The sequence below is a fragment of the Herpailurus yagouaroundi genome, unplaced genomic scaffold (assembly GCF_014898765.1).
Source record: "Herpailurus yagouaroundi ecotype Mexico unplaced genomic scaffold, PumYag 203, whole genome shotgun sequence".
Taxonomy (NCBI): Eukaryota; Metazoa; Chordata; class Mammalia; order Carnivora; family Felidae; genus Herpailurus; species Herpailurus yagouaroundi.
The window spans coordinates 33,592,012-33,619,854 of record NW_024412434.1 but is presented as its reverse complement, the minus strand read 5'-3'; the positions used below and the strand labels follow the sequence as shown (position 1 = coordinate 33,619,854).

The 27,843-nt window shown below is 46.8% G+C and overlaps 1 protein-coding gene across 3 annotated transcripts in view; it reads right to left on the bottom strand.

Annotated features, from left to right (window-relative positions):
- The window catches only part of LARP4B (La ribonucleoprotein 4B), a 104,607-nt gene that overhangs the window by 5,994 nt on the left and 70,770 nt on the right, over positions 1-27,843 (bottom strand). For all 3 annotated transcript variants that reach the window (XM_040451578.1, XM_040451577.1, XM_040451575.1), the window contains 10 exons: positions 23,902-24,005; positions 20,041-20,151; positions 18,525-18,578; positions 18,231-18,440; positions 15,621-15,727; positions 14,842-15,093; positions 10,688-10,733; positions 2,666-2,830; positions 409-533; positions 209-317 (listed from right to left, as the gene is read on the bottom strand). In XM_040451578.1, the coding sequence (XP_040307512.1) occupies positions 209-317; positions 409-533; positions 2,666-2,830; positions 10,688-10,733; positions 14,842-15,093; positions 15,621-15,727; positions 18,231-18,440; positions 18,525-18,578; positions 20,041-20,151; positions 23,902-24,005 (1,283 nt within the window). The remainder of the gene's footprint in view (positions 1-208; positions 318-408; positions 534-2,665; positions 2,831-10,687; positions 10,734-14,841; positions 15,094-15,620; positions 15,728-18,230; positions 18,441-18,524; positions 18,579-20,040; positions 20,152-23,901; positions 24,006-27,843) is intronic.

Below are 27,843 nucleotides of genomic sequence, written 5' to 3'. Positions count from 1 at the left end.
CTTGCAGACAACCTCACTCAACCAACAGAGAAACAGAAAGGTCCCGGGACAGTGGCAATGAGAAAGAAGCAGGACACTTGGTTGAAAGTTAGTAGCCAATACACAAGGTATTTGGTACAGAAAGCACAAATCAGACTTCACGGCAGATAAGCTGGATAAGACAGACAAGATGCAGGAAAGGAACCATCTTCTTCCCACATCAACATACCGTGGCAGCGCCATTCACTTGCACCGATTTACTCGCTGTTGTAGTGAGGGCAGAAGGAAGTCTGTCCACATTCGAGGTCTCCCTCTGCTTCTCCACCACCTTGGGATCCCTGCAAAAACGCCACCCACGGTATGAATCTCCCACACACGCCAGGCAAGGGCATCTGACGGCATGGAGGCTTGGCGGCAGGTGGTACTTACTCAGGCAGGTGGGAGGGGGAGGGGGAGCGCCCATAGGCTGCAGACAGGGTGCAGGCAGCTGGCGCTAAGGGCTCTCTGGGGCTCACTGTGGGGAGCGTGTTCGTGCTTGCATCCGCATTCAGGCCCTGAAAACCAAGGGATGAAGTTTAAATTGGGTGGAGAAGAAGCCCTCACAGATCTCTCAGAATGACCTTAAAATGCCAGTAACAGTTCCTGGTCTGAATGACAAGGAGGCTTGCTGCCTTCCTCCCCAGGACCCAGGGTCATTCCACCTGAGCTGAACATACAGCCTCCACACAGGGGAGCGGCTGGAAGACACCACCATCCAGCAGCCAAAGAAGCAAAGCCCTGTCCTCCAGGGAGCCCCCGCTCTGCCCACAAACACCTCTTCACTCCTGTGACATGGGCCACCCTTGGGCTTCTACTTCTCCACAAGCTCCTTTTCTCCAAGGAATAAATATCAGAGGCATCCTATTCCTGACACGCCAGTGCCTAGCACAGCCTGGCACATGATGAACACTCGAGTTCCCACCTAATTCCCACATGGCTCATTTTTGTAACTAAAACCAAGAAAATCAACACTTCAGTACAGATAGAAGTCTGAGGGCCTTGTGGTGAGAGGTGGGTGTGGGCACACTTCCCGCTTGAATGCACAAACCGTCCCCCGGAAGGAGGTGTGTGAATTCCCAATTGAACAGGCGAGGAAACCAAGGTTTGGAACAATTACATTAATTTGTGCACAATCATGAGGCAAAGACGTGAATAAAGCTAGATGCTCTTACTCCAGCCAGTGACCACACACAGCGACACTTCACAAATGCACAGTCTCCCTCCCACTGTGTGACTAGTACGTAATTGGAAGTGAGATTAAGCGCAAATATAACGTTTTCTTATGATTCTATTTTCATAGCAGATTAAAGGTTCAGCAGTGGACTGAACTGAGAGCATGTGGGGGGGGGCAAGGTGAGCAGGGCAGTGCTGCGGCCCCTGCCGGAGTCCCCACTGCTCTCACACATAGGCACCAGGGCACAGAGAGGGACGCTGCAGGGGCTCCACCTGGGTGTGGCCCCCGGCCAAGACTTTTTACAATTAGCCATTCTTTCTTCAAAAAATAAATGATACAGGGGTGCCTGGGTGGCTCAATCAGTTCCACGTCCAACTCTTCATTTCAGCTTAGGTCATGATCTCACGGTTCATGGGATCAAGCCCCTCATTGGGCTGGCTGCTGTCAGTGCAAAGCCCATATCGGATCCCATCTCTGTCTCTCTGCCCCTTGCCCACATGGTCTCTCTCTTTCTCAAAAATAAAATAAATATTTAAAATACATATATATAAATACTATAAACATTCAGGGGGAAAAAAATAGGAGCAGTTATCATGCAGCAACAGGACAAGGACTGAACATGGGGCTCTATAAATCCTGCCCTGAGCCCTGGCCTAGTAACTGAGGGACTCTGTGGTGGCCCTGCAAGTGTCCACAGTCTGGACGTGGCTGCAAAGCGGTGCCTGCCCCAATCCAGAGGCCTTCCATCTGAGGCAGTAGGTGGGGAGATTTCCATTGGAAAAAGACACAACGAGACTGGTGGAGAGCCAGGCAGAGGACAAATGCTACCATGGCAACTTGACAGCTGTTCCTGCCTCGACCCGGCTAAGCGCTCACCCAGGCACCACACATCACTCCCAGCACAGACCCTCCAAACCTCATTAACAATCGAAGAACCCAGAAGGAGCACTGCAGACTAACACTCTCTGACTTCGGTAGCTCCCCTCATTCTTGGGCCTGCAAACAGTACAGAAGAGTGAGGGCAACTGGTGTGGTAGCCCGTGGAGCTGGCCAAAGCCACCGGAATTACAGTAAAATCATTCTCGGCTTCTCCTTAGTGATGTCGATTACTAAAAACTATACCACTTCTGTTATAATTCAGGTTTTTGTTTTATTTTGTGGACTTGTAAAATAAAGTCAGGTCCTGAATAACAACAATAAAAGTGCAATCTGAGTCTGCAGCGAGAGAGAGAGTCTGTGTGGCACACGACACAGGTTTCCACCTCTGACCTTGGCAGGCAGCGAGGGAATGCACTGAGAGGGTCTAGTTGTACGTTCAACTCTGACCCGATTACTCCAAATCCATGTGGCCTCCACAAATCACTTACCCTCTCTGAACCTCTTCCACATGCACACACCTGCCTGTGTGAAGAACCTGGAGAAGCACTGGACTGAAACTCAGCACTAAGCAAACATCAGCAATACGGATCTTACCCTTTCTTTTGATGATCCAATTAAGAAGCTAGACAGCCTGTTTTCAAACAGGTCCTCAGTCTTCAGGTGGCCTGCCGCTCCTGGCAGCGGAGGGAAGTTGGACAGTCCTAATTCAAAGCTCGGGGACGGGGGCTTTGGTGGCGTTGGAGACTGAGTTTGACTCCTCTGAAAGAGAACAACACTGTCATGCTGCGGAAGCTCAGACTGTAAGATACGAAGACACGCAGCAGAAAAGTAAGGCAAACAATCCGTTCCCTAGCGTTCTGATTTCCCCCTCTGCCTGAAAACAACACAGGTCATCCAACCATCACAACACTTCGTCACCTAGTCAAAGGTCATTTGTTAGGCAGCAGCAACCATCAGGAGCACAGCTGTGAAGCTCAACCCTCCTGAGGCTGTCACTGGCCGTACAGCCACTTCTCTGAGATTCCCAGACTGTCCACTTCCTGGCCCACAGTCAGCTGACCAGGTGGACACAAGCGTGCAGCTGAGGAAAGCATGGAGACGGTGACAGACAAGAGAGAGCACTGTGAAACAACTTGACCTCACCGGTCGAATATCACAATAGCCTGAGTATAGCCCCTGACCTTAGTCCTTTCCAGACAAGGCCTGGGTTATTACAGGAGAGCCTATCTATCCTCTAAATTATAAACAAGATAGTGAAAGAAATAAACCAAAAAATGTCACTTTGAACTCTCTGAAACTTATGTAAGAATTTTACACAGATTTCCATTGAAAATGGTTTAACAAGGCAGAAGGGGCTTCAGTTATCTGAAAACTTGATTTACTCACTTTATATTTTATAATCACTACGGAAAAACATGGTATGTGAGGACAGATTTTTATCAGATTCTTTGACTTCAAGAAAATAAACTCAGAATAATATAATTTATAAACCTAAGATCCCGGGAGAAAGGCAATGATGTATTTTTATTGACAAATTATCAAAGCAACTTGCTTTAACAGGCTAGAAGTCATTCTGTGGGTGTCCAGTCCCTTGGCTGAAGAAGACAGGGAAGAGAACGGGGATAGGAGTTCAGGTGGGAGGTAAGCGTCTTTGGGTAAATATGGGCTACTCTGACTGGAAGCAATGCTTTCATGGGCTCACATAGCTGGAAAGGGTCAACAATGCCCAGCAACTTACAGCAACAGAAAGATTACTCCCTACAGAGACAGAATCTAGACAAAATCTGGTAGAACTCAAGAGACAGCAAGTTAAAGAGTGAAAAGGGACCCACACTGATAAAAATCCCACCCTCTCTCACAGGAATTCATCCCAAACGACAAAACAAGATAAGGCCACGGCCAGAGATCTAAGCAAAACAGATCTAAGTCACATACCTACCTGATGGAGAATTCAAAGCAACAATCATAAGGATACTCACTGGGCTTGAGAAAAAAAGGTATCAGGGAGACCCTTACCACAGAGATAAAAGAGTTAAAAAAAGAATCAATTGGAGACAAAGAATGTAAAAACTGAGATAGGAAACAGGCTTGATGCAATGAACACAAGGCTGGAATAAACAAAGGAACGAATTAGTGACAAAGAAGACTAAATAATGGAAAATCATGAAGATGAACAAAATAGATTTAGGGGATTCAGTGACTCCATCAAACATAAAAACATTCACATTATAAGAGTCCCCAAAGAAGAGAGAAAAGGGGCAGAAAATTTATTTGAGGAAGGAACAGCTGAAAACTTCCCTAATCTGGGAAAGGAACCAGATGTCCATATCCAGGAAGCACAGAGAACTCCCCTCAAAATCAACAAAAGCAGGCCAACACCAAGACATATTGTAGTTAAATTTGCAAGATACAGAGATAAAGAAAAAAATCTTAAAGGCAGCAAGACAAAAGATGTCCCTAGCTTACAAGGGAAAACACAAAAGGCTAGTTGGAGATTTCTCAACAGAAACTTGGCAGGCCAGAAAGGATATATTGTGAATGAGAACAATCGGCAGCCAAGAATTCTCTACCCAGCAAGGCTATCATTCAGAATAAAAGGAGAGATAGCAAGAGTTTCCCAAACAAAATCAAAAGGAGTTCGTGACCACTAAACCAGCTCTGCAAGAAGTATTAAAGAGGACTCTGAGTGGAAAGACCAAAAGTGACAAAGACAAGAGAGGATCAGAAAAATCTCCAGAAACACTGAAACAAGTAATAAGACAGCACTAAATACATATCTATCGATAATTACTTTGAATATAAATGGAATAAACACTCTAATCAAAAGACATTATCAGAATGGATTAAAAAAAAAATCTATATGCTGCCTGCAGACTCATTTCAGACTGAAATGACACCTGGCAGATTGAAAGTGAGGGGATGGAGGGGCGCCTGGGTGGTTCAGTAGGTTGAGCATCTGACTTTGGCTCAGGTCATGATCTTGCAATTTGTTGAGTTTGAGCCCTGTGTTGGGCTCTGTGCTGACAGCTTGGAGCCTGGAGCCTGTTTCGGGTTCTGTGTCTCCCTCTCCTGCTCGTGCTCTGTCTCTGTCTCTCAAAAATAAATAAAAACGTTAAAAACATTAAAAAAAAAAAAAGGTGAGGAGATGGAGAACCATCTATCATGCTAATGGACGTCAAAAGAAAGCCAGCGTAGCCATGTTTGTATCAGACAAACTACATCTTAAACCAAAGACTAACAAGACATGAAGAAGGGCACTGTATCATAATAAAGGGGTCTCTCCAACAAGAAGAGCTAAATCAATTAATAACAAACAAAAAGGGACTAATCGATAATAATATAGTAATAATAGGAGACTTTAACACCCAACCTACAGCAACGGACAGATCATCTAAGCAGAAAACCAACCAGGAAACAGTAGCCTTAAATGACCTACTCACCAAATGGACTTAACAGACACATTGACAACATTCCATCCTAAAGCAGCAGAATACACATTCTTTTTAAGTGCACACAGGACATTCTCCAAAATACATTACATACTGGGTCACAAATCAGGACTCAACAAAAACAAAAACAACAAATACCATGCATATTTTCAGACCACACTATAAAACTAGAAGTCAACCACAAGAAAAAAATTAGAAAGCTCTCAAATACATGGAGGTTAAAGAACATGCTACTAAAGAATGCATGGGTTTGCCAGGAAATCAAAGAAATTAAACACACACACACACACACACACACACACACACACACACACACACACAGAAATAAATGAAAAGGAAAACAACGGTCCAAAACCTTTGGGATGCAGCAAAAGTGGTTTAAAACAGTGAAGTATGTAGCAATACAGGGCTACCTCAAGAAGCAAGCAAAATCTCTAATAAACATCTAACCTGACACCTAAGAGAGCTAGAAAAAGAACATACAAAGCCTCAAGCCTGCAGAAGGAGGAAAATAATAAAGATTAGAGCAGAAATAAATGATATAGAAGCTTAAAAAAAAAAACAGATCAATGAAACAAGGAGCTGGTTCTTTGAAAAAATTAACAGAATGGATAACCCCCCCCAGAGTTATCAAAAAAAAGAGAAAGGACCCCAAAAAATAAATTCACAAATGACAAAGGAGAAATACCAACCAACATCACAGTGATGTTATGAAAAACTATACGCCACGGCTCCTGGATGGCTCAGTTGGTCGAATGTCTGACTTTTGATTTTGGCTCAGGTCATGATCTCACGGTCAGGAGATCAAACCCCGCGTTGGGCTCCATCTTAAGATTTTCTATCTCCCTTTCTGCCCCTTCCCTGATCACAAGTACATGCTGTCTCTCTCAAAAAGAAGAGAAGAGAAGAGAAGAGAAGAGAAGAGAAGAGAAGAGAAGAGAAGAGAAGAGAAGAGAAAAGAGAGAGAGAGAGAGAGAGAGAAAGAAAAAGAAAAAGAAAGAAAGAAAGAAAGAAAGAAAGAAAGAAAGAAAGAAAAGAAAAGAAAAGAAAAGAAGAAAAAGAAAAGAAAAGGAAAACTTGTGGTACCTGAATGGATCAGTCGGTTAAGTGTCCAACTCTCAGTTTCAGCTCAAGTTCGTAAGATTAAGCCCCACACTGGGCTCTCTGCACTGACTGCAGAGCCCGCTTGGGATTCTCTCTCTCCCTCTCTGTATGCCCCTCCCCTGCTTGCCTACACGCTTTCCCTCAAAATAAACATTAAAAATGGTGCACCTGGTTAGCTCCATTGGTTAAGCATCCTACTTCAGCTCAGATCATGATCTCGTGGTTCACAACTTTGAGCCCCGTGTCGGGCTCTGTGCTGACAGCGCAGAGCCTGGAGCCTTCTTCGGATTCTGTGTCTCCCTCTCTCTCTGCCCCTCGCCCACTCATACTCTCTCTCAAAAATAAAACCATTTAAAAACAATTTTTTAGGGGCGCCTGGGTGGTGCAGTCGGTTAAGCGTCCGACTTCAGCCAGGTCACGATCTCGCGGTCCGTGAGTTCGAGCCCCGCGTCGGGCTCTGGGCTGATGGCTCAGAGCCTGGACCCTGTTTCTGATTCTGTGTCTCCCTCTCTCTCTGCCCCTCCCCCGTTCATGCTCTGTCTCTCTCTGTCCCAAAAAAATAAATAAACGATAAAAAAAAAAAATTAAAAAAAAAAAAAAAAAAAAAAACAAAAAACAATTTTTTAAAAAACCAAACATTAAGAAAACACTACAAATGCACCAAAAACAGTAAGATACCTAGGAATAAACCTAGCCAAAGAGGTGTAAGACCTACACTCTGAAAATTATAAAACACTGGTGAGACAAACTGAAAAGGACACAAAGAAATGGAAAGACAACCCATGCTCATGGATCAGAAGAATACTGTTAAAATGTCCTAGCTACCCAAAGCAATCTACACATTTGATTAAACCACTATCAAAATAACAGAGCTAGAACAAACAAGCCTAAAATTTATATGGAACCACAAAAGACCCCGAATAGCCAAAGCAACCTTGAAAAAGAAAAGCTAAGCTAGAGGCATCACAATTCTGGACTTCAAGTTATATTACAAAGCTATAGTAATCAAGAGAGTATGGTATTTGGCACATAAACAGACACAGAGATCAAAAGAACGGAATAGGAAACCCAGAAATAAACCAAGAACAAAATAGGAAACCCAGAAATAAACCCACAACTGTGTGGTCAATTAATCTGTGACAAAGCAGGAAAGAAAAGCCAATGGGGGAAAAAAACCAGTCTCTTCAACAAATAGTCTTGGGTAAACTCGACAGCAACATGCAAAAGAATGAAACTGGACCACTGTCTCACACCATACACAAAAATAAATTAAAAATGGATTTAAGACCTAAATGTGACATCTGAAACCATAAAAATTCTAGAAGAGAACACAGGCAGTAACCTCTTTGATACTGGCCATAGCAACTCCTTACTGGATACATCTCCTGAGGCAAGGGAAACAAAAGCAAAAATAAACTACTGCAACTTCATCTAGGCAAAAAGCTCTGCACGGTGACAGAAACAAACTACAAATCTAAAAGACGACTTTTGGAATGGGAGAAGATACCTGAAAATGACATATCCAATGATTTAGTATCTAAAATACATAAAGAACTTATAAAACTCAACACCCTAAAAATAAATAATCCAATGAATAAATAGAAGACATGAACAGACATTTCTCCAAAGAAGCCATCCAGATGGCCAACAGACACATGAAAAGGTGCTCCACATCACTCATCATCAGGGAAATACAAATCAAAACGACAAGGAGATACCACCTCACACCTGTCAGAATGGATAAAATTTACAACACGTGAAACATCAGGTGTTGGTGAGGATGCAGAGAAAGGGGAACCTCTTGCACTGCTGGGGGGAATGCAAACTGGTGCAGCCGCACTGGAGAACAGTATGGAGGTTCCTCAAAAAGTTAAAAATAGAACTACCCTACAACCCAGCAATTGCACTACTGGGTATTTATCCAAAGAATACAAAAATACTAATTCAAAGGGATACATGCACCCTGATGTTTATTATCTACAGTAGCCAAACTATGGAAAGAGCCCAAGTGTCCAGTGATAGACGAAGGGATAAAGAGGCAACATGTATACAATGGAATTTTACTCAGCTATAAAAAAAAGAAATGAAATCTTGCCATTTGCAAGAGAGTGCAATGCTAAGTGAAATAGTAAGAGAAAGACAAATACCATAGGATTTCACTCATATGTGGAATTTAAGAAACAAACAAGCACAGGGAAAAAAGTAAGAGAGAGAAGCAAACCAAGAAACAGACTCTTAACTGTAAAGAACAAAGTTGGTTACCAGAGGGGACGAAAGAAGTGGGGGATGGACATGAGGGCACTTGTCATGACGAGCACGGGCGACATATGGAAGTGTCGAATCACTAGACTGTACACCTGAAACTAACGGAACACTTTAACTCCCGACAAAACTTTAAATACACAAATAAAATGCATTACAAGTTAAAAAAAACACTCCCCACTATCTCTTTGGGGCATCCCTACCTGCCTCTCGCCTTTCCCATGGTTTACAGTTCAGGTGCGTTTTGGTGACTCACCCTCAGAACCCAGCTTACGCTTACCAGCCACTCAGCTGTTCTGTGCTCTCTGTAACTCCCCAAAGCCCTAAGTTATGCAGCAGCCTGTGACCTCAAGGCAGGTTTCAGAGGTTTTATTGTAAACATCTGCATTTTTCTGAGATGAACACAGGTTTTTAGAAGACCCCATTTCCAGGGATTCAGATTTCACAAAAATGTTACTGAATCTTGATTTTGCAGGAGTGCTCAGGTAGGCAGCACTGTCTAGATGCGGGAGTTACAAAATGGCAGTGCCTTCGGGTGAGGTCCCGTCTTGAATGCAGTGTTTAACAGTGTTTTAGGATCTGAACAGCTTGAGACAAGGTGAATGAGGCCCTGCTCCCACAACCTGGTTGGTCCAAGTACACATGCGCTATCATAGTCTCTAAATTCCTGAAGTCACCAGAACGTCCCAATGCAGCCACAGGTGCACTCCCCTTAATAAATGCACCTGCATCATGGGCCGGGCCTGCCAAGAGGCTCCCTGGTATGAACACGTGAGTCAGGTATGCAAAATGCAACAGGAATAAATGTCCCCTCTGAAGGCAATTTAGTAACCAATTGAGAGTGATTCAGTTCAGGGAACTAATATCTGAAGACATACTCCGATACCAGTCTTGCAGTCCAAATGTTAGAAGAATTCATTAATTCCAACTGTAATCAGCCAATTTAAACTGCCTCACCAAAGGGTTCACCAAAACCTAGACTAAATCAACCAACACAGCAGCATTACGACTGCTTTATTAACTACTTATCTGTACTTTCTAACTAGACAGAGAAAATGTACCTTGTGTGACAGGAGAGCACATACTCACTGGCTCAGGGGGTGGACCAAGAATCTACTGGAGGTCCTTCCAGTCCGTGAAGTGCAACGATGGACATCCTTCCATCCACCCGGAGGTCCACATGAGCTAAGCTGGCGTACTTCACATAGAAAGGTATGGATCCAACCCCACACCAGAGCCCAGAAGCATGATCTATAGGAGGAGCTACATGATCAGCCCAAGCAAATGTGGCCATGCCTCCAGTACGCAGCGTTCGCTCGGGCCCACCCTTAGTGGGGTCATTCTGACCATTAGAGCACAAGGCAGTAATGCTTTCCACATAGGAGACACGAAGTTAAGGGTTTTGAATGACAAATACTGATGCACTAACTCCTACACAGGAAAGTTTATTCTGCTTGCCACAACTATTAAGTTCAGCTCATTGAACTAGTACTGTCCAGTTATCCACACACAGAAAACTCACAATGTGTGTGTAGACCACCGCGTGTGCACACTGTGGTCTTGGCTGTGCCTACTGCACACACACTGTCACGGTGTGGTGACATTCCAGACTCTTTAGTGACCAGTATTTTACAGTCGCCTCCAACTTCTCCTCTTTAGGCTACAATAATGTCAGTTATCACCTGATGCATATCAGATTAAGATAAAACCTCTTAACCTTCATTCATGTAGTTAAATCTCACATTTAATATGAATTAAGCTTAAGAATCTTGCAGAAGTGCCACGGGCTAGATGTACTCACTGTCAGCTTCTCCTCCCGTTTCTTCCGGTAACCAAAGGAATTCTTCCTAGAAAAGAGGAAAGCAAAAGACTAATTTTTTCCCACCGGGAAGATTTTTCACTGAGCACAGTTACGTGCACACTTATTCAGTCTTTATTCCTTTGTAATCTTTTACAGATGACTTTTGATTATAAAACCCCAACTTTAGGGGCACCTGGGTGCTCAGTCAGTTAAGCGACCAACTTCAGCTCAGGTCATGATCTCACAGTTCGTGGGTTCGAGCCCTGCGTCAGGCTCTGTGCTGACAGCTCAGAGCCTGGAGCCTGCCTCGGATACTGTGTCTTCCTCTCTCTCTGACCCTCCCCCGCTCTCACTCTGTCTCTCTCAAAAATAAACATTAAGAAAATGCTTTTGTAACCCCAACTTTAAGAAATATAAGCAAAATAATAATTTCATAGTAAAAGACTACAAGTGATGTCTAGATAGAGAACTTAAAGAAAAACAAAAAGAAAAAAGAAAAAAAACATTTACTGATAAAATTTTCCTAATACTCATTTAGAATTTTTGTTATGATAGAAATACCTGAACGTCCCTTCAGTTGAAATGACAAGATATATAAAACCTGACAATGGGCCATCCAGGTGAACTGTTAAACACTGGTAATGAAATGTATCAGATGAATCATTAAAATGGAAAGACCCCGAAGTACCTTGGCCTGCTCTCCTTCTCAGCCCCAACATGACCCACCGTGTCAGCACTACCAATGGTCTACTCCAGGGTTTCCAAACCCCAGGCATTGCCTATCCCCAGCAGCCGGCTACGTGCACAAGGCTCTAGATGTTTGCGGGCAAGCGCCAGGAGTCCATAGCATACTTTTCATGCTGTGGATGGGCTTATGTGGCCTAAGAGTTCAGAGTAACTCTCATTTAGAGTTGTCTTTACTTACTTATCCCTTTGTCATTTCAGCTGAATACACTTGTACAGTGTAAGCTGGAAAGGAGTTCAAAGAAATAATCTTGACCAATTCCTTTCCTTTACACAAAACCCACAAGCAGCCTTGCCCAGGATGGCCTAGGTAATTAGGACAGGCTGAGAGCCTTCCACTTTTGTGCCGAAAAAGGACACTCTGGGGCCTCTGGCTAGACCCTCTAGGAGAAGCAACAGTGCAAACTTCTAGGACTTCGGAGCAAAGCCATACCCTTTCCTTTAGAAAGTACTCCAGAAAGGCTCCTGCTTTCAACTGGCTCCCAGTGGAGACTACATGCCGGACCACGGGACAGCAAGTGACCATGGACTCGAGCTGCCCATCAGAAATGGGGCAGTAAGCCCCAGGGAAAAAGCACAAACGCCAGCAATAGCTCTCGGTCCACTGCTGAGGCCTCCTCACAGGGAGTCCCTGAGAACAGTGACGGGGGGGGGGGGGGGGGGAGGCAGGGTGGTCAGTTCCAGACTAGCACCAGGGACAGCTGTGCAGCGTGTGGACGCCTCCACTCCACTCCACACCACAATCAAAAGTGCTCCCCAAGACCAGTGTGCAGGGGACTCTTTCCAGACCTAGAACTTCAAGCAACATTTGCTGCATCCTGTGTCTGGAGGCAGAAATAGCTCTGCAGCAGGAGGCTCAGGGTCTGGCTGGACAAAAGCCTCGCAGAGACTCGCCCTCAACGTATGGTGACGAAGAGCCCTTGGGAAGAGACAGCGTGCGCACACCTGCGACACACACAGCACTTCAGACAAGACCCCGACAGCCGGGAGAGAAGAGGTGCACCTATCTCGGGCCAGGGCCCCAGGGGCGCAGCGATCACGTTGGGGCCCTGCCACCACACCTGGCCCGTGTGTCCCTACCGGTGGGCCCCGGCTGGCTGACAGCACTGACCTTTTTTTGTCCTGGCTGGGCCTCCACCACTGTGTCGGCACCACAGGCATGTCTCTGGACATGGTGCCCGGGCCACCCGACCAGAGCCAGAGTGTCCTCAGAGGACAGTCCTACCTCAGGAGACATAACACGGGCTCCAAGGTGAGCGTGGCACAGGGCTGGAGTGTGGAGCATAGGTGGGAGGACTCTTCACTATCACACCTGACTTTTCACCAGCACCGTGCTTCCTTCCTGGGCCCACAACTCTGAGCCTGGCAGTCGCTCTCAGCATGTGACATACCTGAACCCAGCTGGCGGTCACTGCCACACAGGGTGGGAGAACCACAAGTGGTCCCAGGGGGCTGCCGGGGCCCCTCATATTGCTCCTTACCACCCAACAAAGTTAAAGGAAAATGAAACAAAACCTAAGAGAAAGAGGGACGCCTGGGTGGCTCAGTCAGTTAAGTGTCCAACTCTGGTTCAGGTCACAATCTCACGGTTCGTGGGTTCGAGCCCCGTGTCAGGCTCTGTGCTGACAGCTCAGAGCCTGGAGCCTGCTTTGAATTCTGTGTCTCCCTCTCTCTGCCCCTCCCCTGTTCATGCCGTCTCTTTCTCTCTTAAAAATAAATAAACATTAAAAAAAATTAAAACAGAAAACAAAACCTAAGAGAAAGAAGGCTGCTGGTACAGGGGCACCGGCGGGGGACACAGCCACTTTGGCTTGCCCTCCAGCTGAAGACGGCCTAGGCACCAACACCCTGTCTGTTGACATGGCAGGTGTGAGCACCAGGATGTCCCACAGGGGCAGCCGCAGTCTGGAGGATGAGGGTAGCCCTCTGTTGGGAAAAGCGCAAGGCGGTTCCTGCCGTCCTGCAAAGTCCTACCGCAGAACAAGATCACACGTGACTGTGTGGCCAGAGGTGGCCCACATGGGTCAGCCAGGTGCCCCTCAGTTTCCGCGACGCCAGGTGGCCCTGTCCTTCCACTGCCAGGACGCTTCCTGTGGAGCTTTTCCCAAGACGCCAGAGGGAGATGGGGAGGCAGAGAGTGGGCCTATGGACTTGCCCTCCCGCTGGTACTTCCTCTGAGCTGTCTTCTGAGGAGGACAGACCGGCGCCCGCGGCATCACCCAGGTGGCAGGCGCGGCCTCCTTCAGGTCTGGCCTCAGCTCCGCAGGCCCTGCGGCCAGCCTCTGGTCTCTGCTGTCCGCCCCCCCAGCCCCGTGGCTGGCCGCAGCCTCTGTGTGGCCTCAGTAACCTTCACCTCTCCAATACCCATCGAGCTGACTTTACGGCAAATGTCCTGGTGACATGTGGCGGCAGGCTGCAGCCTGCCACTCAGTCCCCCGGCCCCACCCAGGCCAGACCGTGTAAGCTGACGTGCTACCAATGCAGTGCACTGTGCCTCTGGGCCCCTCACATGCCCCAGAGCACCAGGGACAGAGAGGAGCCCACGCTGCAGGAACCTCTGTGTGCAGACATTGTGCTGATGTGCAACACTGGGAACATGTGCATCTAAAGTTTTCCATGTTGGTGAAAGAAACGCTTAGGCGGGCTGAACCCGTGCAGGTTACCTGTCAGAAGGGATTTCCTTCCACACAGCCCCATGCAGAGCCGACCACCGAGAGACCAAACCGGACGGATGCACTCACCTCTGCCTCTTCTAACCTTACTCCCAAACAGAGGAGGAAGGGGCAGGAGGCGGGGCAGCACGCATGCTGCCTCAAGCAAAAGTACGGAGGTCCTGGGCACAGCCCGACATCAGAGGCACAGGAATGACCAGACACCGAGGGACCCAGGGTGTCAGTGTGTGTCCCACGGACAGCACGGGCACATCTCCACAGAGTGTGGCCAGCGGGCACCGCTTCACCAGTACGGCTTATTTTTCTAAATACATTTAGTACAAATGGTCTGGTCTGCCACAGCCTGGTCTGCCTGGCGCACAACCCACTCACTACCATGGAAATGGAGCAAGGCTGAGATGCTGGGCCTCTACACGGGGAGGTGGGGTGGGGGGAGGCCTCAGACCCGCAGCGTGGACACTGGTGTGTGCAAAGCTCCAAATGTCCACCAACGACTGTGACCTAATGTGGTTCCTGTCCATCTACAGCTCTTTCCACAATGTTATATAAAGAAGAGGAAGCCTGTCAAGTCTCTGCTCTCGAGTGACCCTCTGAGTAATTACATAAAACCTTTGATCTGATGCTGTGTACTGTATCTGAAGAGGAAATGCTAAACCACGCCTGCAGAGGACACTGGACAATGTTCACAGCCTACTAGGACAGGCCGCAGCTGTCTGATAGCAGCTCGCAAGGACTCACCTCCCTCTCCCTAAACCAGGGGGAGATTCCGCACTGCTCTGCTCCACGCGACCAGACCCAACCTCCCTCTTGGCGTAGGCGGGAGGGTTCTGTATCCGTGTTCTAGGAGGACCTGTCTGCCGTGCCTGTGGGCTCCGAACGCCATTAATTAGACGGTCTGCAGTGAAGTTAAATATCGAAGGGCTTTCTAACAGTCCAGGTCCTCTCTCTGCACTGGGAATGGCATGGCGTAGATGAGATTTGCTAGGATTCCTGGAAACAGAAGGTTTGCACATGCTCAGTGTTAAAGCCATCGTGGCATCATAAAATGACCTTGCTAACATGAAATGACTCAACTAAAAGGTACTTTCTATTCAGAAAAAAACAGTACAAACATTACTTAAGAAATAGTTAACGCATGCTATGTCCGCTAATGCGAATCTACAAAGTATCGACGTTCTGTGTTGCGCCGGGCAGCCCAGGTCCAAATTCAAAGCAGGCCCCCACGGCCACAAGCCGCAGAGCACCTGTGCTTTGTGCAGGCACTCTGGCACACATCTCAGGGTATGACCTCAGTGCGATTCTAGGCTTCCAGCGGTTTCATCTCCACTGGTCACATGTGTCACAAGAGCTCGTCAGAAAGAGCTTCTCCATGTACTAAACGTGACTCGAGCACGTGGGAAGGACTCCCCGCTTCAACACGGCTCATTCTGCTCCACTCAAGAGCACAGCACAGCGTGGCAGACCTCTTACCACAAACCCCGGGGAGCCACCACGTCTCCACCACTCGTGGAACTTGCCTGCTTCTTGGAGGGTACTGTCTGAGCGAAGTCAGAGGAGACGCTGCAGGTTTGAAGGTTGGAGACGTAAACCCATTTATAAATCCAGTATTTGGAAATGGAGTTACCTAGATTCATTAAAAACAAACAAGTCAGCAAGCCATAAACAGCCTTCACGCTGGCTAACGGTGCACCTCATGGTCGTTGGAGTTATTTCTCAACTTGCCAAGTAGGCTCTGCTCCAGTTAAGGCTTGAAATATTTCCCGGATGAAAAGAACATGGTGTTTGATTATTGCCAATGACCAATATTTCCTGAACCAGGCTGGGGCTGAGGCCTTCTTCTGGGCCGACTAAGGTGACCTCCCCACAACAGCCCCCCAAGGAAGCCAAACTACAGCTGTGGGGGCTGGAGCTAAGCAGATGCTGTGACAGAAAGCAGATGTTAGACACAGCTTAGGACCAAATAAAATTGTTTGCTGATTTAAAAAAAAAAAAAAAAAGCAACAGAGGGGAAACTCTGGGGGCAAAAGATACACTTAGAACTTTGTGAGAATCCTCAACATGCCATCTGAGAATAGCTGCCAGAGTGAGACTGTTTAAAAATCTATCAATCACACAGGAACTAGATTTTAAATCACGTTAAGACTGTGAATCATGGTAAGACCAGTTGTGACAAATCATTTCCTGTATGTACTCTTACATAGAGAACTCTGGTATTTGAGTAATTCTGCTCAAGAGTTTAAAAATAAATTAGACCCTCGGGAGCACTCAGGTGGCTCAGTCAGTTAAGCGTCTCACTTTGGCTCAGGTCATGATCTCACAGTTCGTGTCAGGCTCTGCAATAACAGCTCAGAGCCTGGAGCCTGCTTTGGATTCTGTGTCTCCCTTTCTCTCTCTGCCCCTCCCCCACCCATGCTTGCTCACTCACTCTCAAAAATAAACATTTTTTAGAAATAAATAAATAAGTCCCTAACCCAATCATTTGACATTACTTGCTGAGAATTAACAGGTACTATCTCTTCACATCTGCTCCAAATGACACAGTGTGCTTTTGAGCAAGCAAAAGGCCTCATTCCTGAACCAGGGTCAAAGGAACCACCTGGAATGGCCAACCGACCCCTAGTGCCAGACAGGCACAGACGCGATGAGAGCGGTCCGAAAAGCAACGTAACTCCAGAGGAAGCGGACAGCACAGTGCGCCGGCTGGCCTCCCCTGGAGAAATTCTTCAATGCCAGAGCTCAAGGACTCTACTCCCCATTACGGCTCTCTCATGATCTGCCGGCCACATGGCCACTGGTACCTTCAACAGAACGTAGCATGGGGGGGGAGGGGGAGAAACCTTGTCTGCAGTGTCTCCAGACCTCAGGCCCTGACGGTGCCCATGACCACCTCTCCCGACTCCTGTGGCCTCACAAGCCACAGGCACAGAGTGCACGGCCTCAGGACACACCGGAGATGCCACACAGCCTGGCTTCCCCTCTGAGCTCCCTGCCTCAGCCTCCGTTTCAGCTCAGAGACACCCAGCACACCAGCCGCCCGGTGCCCCCGCACACCCACTGGCTCTCCTACAGCCCCCTTCCTTCCACCTCCTGATGAGCTCGGCAGAGAGGACATCACACCAGGTAAGCCCCCACTGTAAGCTTCACGGTATTCTGTCCAGGTCCCGTTTTCCCAGTTCCCGCCCGCCTGCCTGACACCATGGTTTTTCCCAGGCTGCGTGCTCTTAGGGACGCTCATCTGCACGTGTGCGACAGGCATGGACACCCCCAACCCCACCTGAGTTGCTGCTCCATCTCTAACAAGAGCCCCACATGACATCCCCACATGGCGGGGCCTGGCTCACAGGCCTCTGCCACATCCCCCACGTGACCCCAGCCCCACACAGCTTTCCCCAGCTCGGTCCACAGTCACACCCTTAAGACCATTACTCAACTCCGGCTTCCCAAATACAACCTTCCACACGTTGTGCCCTTCCCTGTCTCTGGCCCCACCGACACCTGCCCTGCGGCCTCATGCAAGCCTGTCCATCAGCCCATCCCCACTGTCCATGGTGGGAGCCCAACGACCGGGGCTGATCACAGTCCTGGTTCTGTCCCATGCCCAGCCGGGGCCCGCCTGACCTCTCTAAGCTCTCCAGCGACACAGCTGGGGAAAACCACCTGGACGCACTACGCAGGCCAGTCAGTCTGGGGCTGGTGGGAAGAATAAAGCTACAGGTCTCCTTGTCCTCCACTGTTAGAAGCCTGTTAAGACATCTGTGAGTCCTTAAAAGTGTCTCCCCTGGCACCCCCTGTGCTCAGAAGTAACCCCGTCATCCCAGAGTTCGGATCATGTTCTGTGTTTTACTGGGAACTACGCGGCTTAGGAAGGTGCTGCTACACAGGTCGGCAGGTGGACCCCGCCAAGGATCAAGAATAGAGCCCTTCCACTTTTTCAGTGTACACAGCGGCACACTGATCTCCCGATTAAATTGAGGTCTGCTACAGGACCCGAGGGTCCGTTTCACCACGGCAGACTGTAGACCCGTCCGGTTCCCCTAGAGGCCCGGGGCCCCACCCTTCTGAGCACCTGGTGCAGTGCCCACCACAGAACCTCCGGCTGCATAAGCTCCAAACACCGCAGGACTCACCAGCGGCGGATCAAGATAGCTGTGTGTGGCCGACCACGTCTGGGGAGCAATCAGGCTGTACAGGGGGAACTGCTGCTGAGGGCTGTAGACCGGAGGTAAGTAAAAGGAGGCTGTGTAGCGCTGCTGCGCGTAAAGGCTCATGTCCAGAGGTCTAAATCCATTCTTTGGCAAAAATGTGTTTATAGCTATTGCCTTTGCTTTTATCCGTGCCTGTGTGAAGACACAGAAGTGTCTGTGAGAATACTGAAGAAGTGATTTGCAAATACAGAGGGTCTAACGAGTGGTCTTGCTTACCTTAATTGGTTTTCCTTGAAAAGTCTTGACTTCTTCTCGAAGATATTTGTAAGCCTGAGGGCAAAACCATCCACAATACCACTGCGTTATTCATCTTAGAAACACAAGGAACTGGCAGGTAACTCACTACCTCAGCTAAGGAATGGGGTCATCAAAATACGACGGACAGAACCTAGAATGGGGAATCTTAACCTACTCTGGGTCAATGGTTCCTTAAAAGAACCTCTAAGAGTGAGGGAGCCTCCAGCAAACAGTCTCATGCTCAACATGTGACCACGATTCGAGCAGGACTAACAGACACCGTAGAGCCTCCCACAGGCCACCAGCCAAGAGTCCTGACCTGCAGGTAACAATGGATACCAAGTCCCCAGTCATAACTCCAATCTGAAAATGGAATTACACAGTTCAGGAGAAGAAAACATTGAGATTGCAATATTCCGAAGTCCCTGCCTACGTGGCTCCTTATTCTTCTCCCAAGTGCACTGCTTAAGGCTCTGAGCCACCTGATCTGACCTGGGCCCATCGCACGCGCCCTCCTGGTGAGGACAGCTCGCGCCTGCCGCGCTCACAGCTCCTACCTGTCTCCAACTGCCCAGCTCCTCCTCTGTCCTTTCCCTTCCAGCCCATTAACACCCATCCTTCAGGTTTCTCTCTTCTGAACTTCATTGCATTCATGTCACTTAACACATAATATACACAGCTGACCCTGAAACACGGGTTTGAACCACAAAGGGCCACCCACATGCAGACTTTGGAGAACTACAAGACAGTACTATAAATGCATTTTCTCCTACTTATGATTTTCTTAGCAGTATTTTCTCCAGCTTATTTTATTCTAAGAACACAGTATATAAGAGACAAGGTAGGAGTTAGTCAATTGTTTATGTTATCAGGAAGACTTCAGGCAGCCCAACAGTAGACTAGCAATAGTTCACACTTCGGAGAATCAATCATTACACGTGGACTCCCCACCATGCGGGGTCGGCATCCCTAACCTCCACGCTGTTCAACACCCACCTGTACTGGCAATCCCTTTAAGCATGTTAACGTTTCCCCCAGCAAGACTCCTCCTTGAAGGGCAGAGAGACCATCATAACTCCCTGCCTCTCCTCCCAGAGGGCCACAGGGCCGTTTCAACTGTCTTACGACACACAGTGACACCTGGTGAAAGTTAAGGTGGTGTTCCAATTTCCCAAAACACTTTCTAAGTATTAAAACTTTTCTCCGCCCGAGAAAAGAAAACATAAAAGAAAAGAACTCATTTTCACATGCTGCTCATCTTACGTGTCCTTAAGAAATAACGTCATATGTTTTACATATTGCTACAAAAACTATTTGCACAAACACACCTATTTCAGTTTCTACAACATGATTTCCCCTGCACTTTATATAATCAAACTTAGTGCCACAATGCAACAGTAATCTCAACACCCACAGTCAGGCCCCCTACGTACAACTTAGGTTAAGTATTAAGTACTGGTAACGCTGGGCTTCAACAGCGGTGGGAAGGACTTACCTGCTGTGCATCAGCTTCTGTTTCAAATGTAATAAACCAATTATCATTATAGGCAAATTCACAGTTTATGAATTTCGGTAAATTGTCTCCTTTGAACAGTGCTTCTACTTCCTACAGGGACAGAGAGGCAGAAATTAATTCTCGGCTACGCTGCATCTGTCCTTACCAAACAGGAACGGTATGGACACTGGAGGACAGATTCTTAGACAACAGAGTCCAACATACTGATGGCTAGTAAACCTCTTCCAGAAGAGCAGAGGTGCTGAGTGTGGCTTCCAGAATCAGGTCCCCACTGCCACAGGAAGTAAATCCACTACGTACCAAGTGCTTTTCTTAGGACCAAGGTCCCTTTAAGGTAAATTAACGTGCTGACATTGCTGCACTGCACTAGAGAGCTGGTAACTACACACCTGGGGAAGGAGGGTGGTAATCTGAGAAATTTAAACATTAGCTGAACTTTTGGTTTTGGCCAAGATGGGCCAGATTTATGCTCCCCAAAACCAAAGACAAAATGTAGGAAAAGACAGTTTCAGAAAGCAGAGCTCAGGCCATACAGGGCAGATGAGCCTGCGAGTGCCCAGCTTGGGCCCGGAGTCCCCATGGAGACCCCACAACTCAGTGCTAGGAGGTGAGCGCTGACCCATCCCCACGAGTCCAGGGCTCTCAGTGGGGCTCGGTGTGCATCAACAGCCCCTGAAATGACCAGGGGGAACAGCAGCAGAGCTTGCCGGGACGAGGGTGGGGGAGTGTCTCCCCACCAGACACAGTGGGAAAAACTCCCAACTCACAGGACCTCAGGCAGTGCACACAGAAGGGCCCGGCTGCAGTGTGCGGAAGAACGAAGAACTGGCCTGGAGTGAAGGCAGCCTGGCTCCCGCCTAACAATATGCCTAAAGGGTCAAATTGAACCTCAAACAAAGCTCAAAAATGACTACAGGGGAAGAATACAAAGACATTCAGGACCCAATAACACAAAATCCAAATGCCTGGCCTCCATTCAAAATTCACCAGATACACAAAGAAATGAGAAAATATGACCTAAGGGAGGGAAGTCCATCAAATTACACCCCGAACTGATACAGATGACAGAATTAAAAGGCAAGGATATTAAAATAGTTGTTAGACATATATTCTATATTCACAAAAGTAAAGACTGAACATGTTAAATAGAGATATGGAAGAAGAAAGAAATAAAGACCCAAAATGAACTTCTGGAATGAAAAATGCACTAAGTAGGATTAATGGTTAGTTAGAACTTTGAAAAAAAAAAAAAAAAAAAAAGAAGGGAGAAGAGAAAAACTATTTGAAGAAATAATAGCTCAGGACACTTCAAGTACAAGAAACTTACCAGCTACATCAAGGTGTATCACAATCAAATTGCCTAAAATCTTCAAGGCAGTAAGAAAAAAGAACAGTCACTACATACAGAGGAATGGAGACAAAAGTGAAGGACCCATCCTCAGAAACAACGCACACCAGAACACAGAAGAACATCTTCAAAACGCAGGAAGGATAACCAATCTTGTCAATCCTGGATTCTACACCCAGAGAAAGTATCTTTTATAAAGGACAGTAAAATAGACATTTTCTCAAACACAAAAGCTGAAAAAACTCACTACCAGTAGACCTGCACCCCAAGAAATAAAGGAATACCCAGGCAGAAAGGAAGCTAAAAGGAAGTCTAGATCTAGACATGGAATGAAAAGCACTGTAAATGGTACATGGTGGATAAATATGAAACACATCTTTATTTTTAATCTCTTTAAAAGAAAATTGACTCGTTTAAAGCAAGCACAACAACAAAGCACTATGTGGTTTAGGACTACACAGAATTTCTGAGCACAGACGGGAGTGAGAAGTGGGGGACCATCTCAGAAAGGTGAACAAGTGGTACTATATTAAGGAAAGGCAGATGCTGATACACTTCGGTGTCGACTACAAACCGTAAAACCTACCACTAAAACAAAACAAAGAGTTATATCTAATAAGCCAAAAAGGGAGATAAAAACCACGTTAGCCCAAAACAAAGGGAGGCAAGAAAACAAGAACAGTATAGACAAAGAAAACAAGCAGCAAGATGCTAGATTTCAACCCAATCACACAGTTAGTCACTTCCAGGATAATGGCGCCAGCTCCGCACTCAGAAGCAGAGATCTCCGGGGTAAGGAAGGCGCGACCCAACTGTGGGAGGGTCCCAAGAAGTGCCCGCTAACCACGAAGACACGGACGGGCTACGTTAACACAAAGACGATGCACTGTGCCTACGGTAACACAACAAAGCTGCAGCGGCTATGTTAACACCAAAGTCGATTCCAGAGCAAAATACTGCCAGGGAAAACAGGGCCATCTGATAAAAGACAGTTCATCGCCCAAATCAACTATAATTTAAAAACTTTTCTGAGCACCAACAAGCACATGGCTGCTTTCCGAAGACTGCTGGCCGCCGGCCCCCAAGAGGGGCTCTCTGCCACCTGTGCTCGGGGCGGCCTCCTGTCCTCTCACTCAGCTTCTCATGACCACATCTGTCCCCGTTTCTTTACTTGGTCAACGTTTAATTTATCATAGTTTCCTCTGAGCCTTCTCTCTTAAAATTTCCATGGTTCAAGTTTTACAACACATGTAGGATATGCTATTTGGAATACTATAAATACACCACGATCAGTGTCCGCAGTGAAAAGTAGAAAATTCTTCTTGGTTATAGTCTTTACAAGTATCTTACAGGACCTATGTCTTAAATACTATTGTGAGTTAATACAGGCACCCAAACTGGCAGGAAGAAACAGGACGATCCTTCATATTTGGAACCTTAAAAAGAGGACCAAAAATTCAATCCAATTTCTTTTTCTTCACATACTATAATACAGAATGAGTAAAAACGAGCCTCAGTTGAACAGAAAGTAAACCCTGCTAGAACAGTGCCATATGCAAGAAGGTGTGATTTTTTAATCCTATCAGAGATTTGTTAGAACTCTCACCTTTGTTACACTCCACCAGGAACTGTCCTTCCTAAGCCTGCACGTACACTAATCTATCTTCCCTACGGAGAAGGAAGAGAATGTCCACAGCATGACTGACCCAGGCCTAACTCATGGAAGACCCAGGACTAAGAAAGCAAACTTCCTGGGTCTTGAAGTGTCTGCACGGCAGCCAGCCAGCACGCTCTAACCAGGCCAAGAGCTGCCTCTGTTAAAGCCCCACCTCACGGCTTTTCATTGTCCCAGGTGTGGCCAGCGGGTTCCACTGGCCTGCAGGGTTTACACAACGCGCCCCAGCATGAGCATCTGCACGAGTAACACATTTTCCAGCAAAGCAGTAACAGCAGATCACTCTTCAGGACTCTTACGCTATCAAATACTGTAGTTTCCTAAAATTACTGCCTAAGTTGGTACTACTCAAGTTTTGATCTCCAGGCCCCGTTTCCACAGAAGGGACGTGCCTGCCTCCCCCTGGGCCAGCATCAGCCCTGATGTGGGCAGGCCAGCCGGCCAGTCCAGGCACTCGTTACAGCACATTCTCTCAACTCTTCCGAGTTCCCCTATTGTCGTGGAGATGCTTGTCCTGAAACTTATTTAACATAAAAACATGTTCCTTGTCTTAACTTGGGGGTTTATTATTTTTAACGAGTATTTAAACCTTTCTCACTTTTAATTTCTAAATAGTGAGTTACCAACTCTCCTGTACTGTGTAGCGTGAAGTACACGGTGGAGTTCTGGGACACTATCAGTGTGTAGGTCCTGCGAAGAAAGCATCACTGTGCATATTCTTAAAAATATACCCCCCCAAAACACAGAAATACACAAAAATAAACAAAAAACCCACACAAAAAATGTGCAAGCGTGCTTTGGAGGAGAGAGGACTTACTTCCACAGGGGTGGACTCGGAGATTTCGCGCAGTATCACGATGCAGCGGTTCTGATTTGGCCTTACTTTTTCTCCCTTCTCGTCCACTTGGACTAAAGGTAAAGCTACAAAGAGAAGAAGAATGAATGGTAAAACACAAATACTAAAGCTGACTAACCATTTGTACGCTGTTATAAACACTCCTGTGCAGTGTGCTACATTATATTTACTAAATGCACCGAAGAAACCCGCATACAGTGGGTCACTGTGACACAAACTATCAGAAGTTTTTAAACCCGTCCTGCATTTACAGTTCTCTAAACAAAGGAACATGGGAATTCAAAAAGTCCTTTAAGAGCTACAGTAAATTTAACACCCTGTACCACAGATTCTAAAGAAAAACAACTAAATGGAGATCACAACTCAGAGTTAACTGGCTTCCTATTTCCACAAGTCCCTATCATAAAATAATTTTCTGTCCTATTATGACTTTCTATTTTAAACTCACAAGAAGGTGCCACATGTGCCTCACCCAGCTTGTTCCAGGGACGATACACCCACCGTCAACACAAGGAAGCTGGTGTTGGGGCAATGGTGTGCACACAGGGACAGGCCTGAATCAGACCTCACCAGTGCTTACATGCACTCCTTTTCGTTATGTTTTGTTTTTGGTGTCATGTCTACGAAACTGTATTGTGTACGATCAGAATCGGGGCTCAGTGCTGTCCACCCCGACGAGCTCAAGTTAGCAACGTCAGGAATGGAAGAGTGACTTTACTACAGGTTCTATTCATATTTAAAAGGATCATAAGGAAATATGAAAAGCTCACACTAATAAGTTAGACTACTTACATGAACTAGAAACATCCGTAACAATACACACCACCAAAGCACACCCTAAAAAAGACAGTCACCAGAACAGGCCTGGATCTAAAAGAGAACTCAAGGCCCAGACAGTGTCCTTGGAGAATCCTATCAAATATTTAAGAAAAACATAAACCAATCCCACAGGACAACCTCTTTCAAAACACCAAAGGTAACACACTCCAATTCAACCCATGAAACCAGAAGTTCTCTGCTCTCCAATAAACTAAACAAAGACATCAAAAGCAAGAAAACTATGCACCAATACCCCTGTGAATACAGATTAAAAATTCTTACCAAATTTTGAATTGAATCCCACAATATTTAAAAAATGGTAGAGACTTGCGGAAGATGGCGGCGTAGGAGGACGCTGGGCTCACCGCGCGTCCTACTGATCACTTAGATTCCACCTACACCTGCCTAAATAACCCAGAAAACCGCCAGGGGTTAGCAGAACGGAGTCGCCGGAGCCAAGCGCAGACGAGAGGCCCACGGAAGAGGGTAGGAAAGGCGGCGAGGCGGTGCGCGCTCCACAGACTGGCGGGAGGGAGCCGGGGCGGAGGGGCGGCTCGCCGGCCAAGCTGAGCCCCCAAGTCTGGCTGGCAAAAGCAGAGGGGCCGGACGGAGTGTGTTCCGACAGCCAGCGGGACTTGACATCTGGAAGGTTATAAGCTAACAGCTCTGCTTGGAGAACGGGAGGGCTGGAGGACAACGGGAGGGAGAGTTGTTGAGCCCCGGACGATAGAGAGCAGCCTGGCAGGGAGCAAAGGCCCTCGCCCGCGCCATCTCCCTCGCCCATCCCCCAGCCAAAATCCCAAAGGGAACCAGTTCCTGCCAGGGAACTTGCTTGCACCGCGCAAACACCCAATGCTGTGCTTCTGCAGATCCATCCCTCCAGCGGGTCTGACTCCCGCCTGGTGCCACAGGGCCCCTCCCGAAGCGGATCTCCGAAGGAAAAGCGAGCTGAGCCTGCCCCTCCCGCCGCTGGGCACCTTGCCAATCCGCCCCAGCTAATACGCCAGATCCCCAGCACCACAAGTCTGGCAGTGTGCAAGTAGCCCAGACGGGCCACCCCACCCCACATTGAATCCCGCCCCTAGGAGAGGGGAAGAGAAGGCACACACCAGTCTGACTGTGGCCCCAGCGGGGGGCTGGGGGCAGACATCAGGTCTGACTGCGGCTCCGCCCACAAACTCCAGTTATACACCACAGCACAGGGGAAGTGCCCTGCAGGTCCTCACCACGCCAGGGACTATCCAAAATGACCAAGCGGAAGAATTCCCCTCAGAAGAATCTCCAGGAAATAACAACAGCTAATGAGCTGATCAAAAAGGATTTAAATAATATAACAGAAAGTGAATTTAGAATAATAGTCATAAAATTAATCGCTGGGCTTGAAAACAGTATAGCTGACAGCAGAGAATCTCTTGCTACAGAGATCAAGGGACTAAGGAACAATCACGAGGAGCTGAAAAACGCTTTAAACGAAATGCATAACAAAATGGAAACCACCACGGCTCGGATTGAAGAGGCAGAGGAGAGAATAGGTGAAATAGAAGATAAAGTTATGGAAAAAGAGGAAGCTGAGAAAAAGAGAGATAAAAAAATCCAAGAGTATCAGGGGAAAATTAGAGAACTAAGTGATACACTAAAAAGAAATAATATACGCATAATTGGTATCCCAGAGGAGGAAGAGAGAGGGAAAGGTGCTGAAGGGGTACTTGAAGAAATCATAGCTGAGAACTTCCCTGAACTGGGGAAGGAAAAAGGCATTGAAATCCAAGAGGCACAGAGAACTCCCTTCAGACGTAACTTGAATCGATCTTCTGCACGACATATCATAGTGAAACTGGCAAAATACAAGGATAAAGAGAAAATTCTGAAAGCAGCAAGGGGTAAACGTGCCCTCACATATAAAGGGAGACCTATAAGACTCGTGACTGATCTCTCTTTTGAAACTTGGCAGGCCAGAAAGAATTGGCACGAGATTTTCAGTGTGCTAGACAGAAAAAATATGCAGCCGAGAATCCTTTATCCAGCAAGTCTGTCATTTAGAATAGAAGGAGAGATAAAGGTCTTCCCAAACAAACAAAAACTGAAGGAATTTGTCACCACTAAACCAGCCCTACAAGAGATCCTAAGGGGGACCCTGTGAGACAAAGTACCAGAGACATCACTACAAGCATAAAACATACAGACATCACAATGACTCTAAACCCATATCTTTCTATAATAACACTGAATGTAAATGGATTAAATGCGCCAACCAAAAGACAGAGGGTATCAGAATGGATAAAAAAACAAGACCCATCTATGTTTTTTTTTTGCTGTCTACAAGAGACTCATTTTAGACCTGAGGACACCTTTAGATTGAGAGTGGGGGGATGGAGAACTATTTATCATGCTACTGGAAGCCAAAAGAAAGCTGGAGTAGCCATACTTATATCAGACAAACTAGACTTTAAATTAAAGGCTGTAACAAGAGATGAAGAAGGACATTATATAATAGTGACAGGGTCTATCCATCAGGAAGAGCTAACAATTATAAATGTCTATGCGCCGAATACCGGAGCGCCCAAATATATAAAACAATTACTCATAAACATAAGCAACCTTATTGATAAGAATGTGGTAATTGCAGGGGACTTTAACACCCCACTTACAGAAATGGATAGATCATCTAGACACACGGTCAATAAAGAAACAAGGGCCCTGAATGAGACATTGGATCAGATGGACTTGACAGATATATTTAGAACTCTGCATCCCAAAGCAACAGAATATACTTTCTTCTCGAGTGCACATGGAACATTCTCCAAGATAGATCATATACTGGGTCACAAAACAGCCCTTCATAAGTTTACAAGAATTGAAATCATACCATGCATACTTTCAGACCACAATGCTATGAAGCTTGAAATCAACCACAGAAAAAAGTCTGGAAAACCTCCAAAAGCATGGAGGTTAAAGAACACCCTACTAACGAATGAGTGGGTCAACCAGGCAATTCGAGAAGAAATTAAAAAATATATGGAAACAAACGAAAATGAAAATACAACAATCCAAACGCTTTGGGACGCAGCGAAGGCAGTCCTGAGA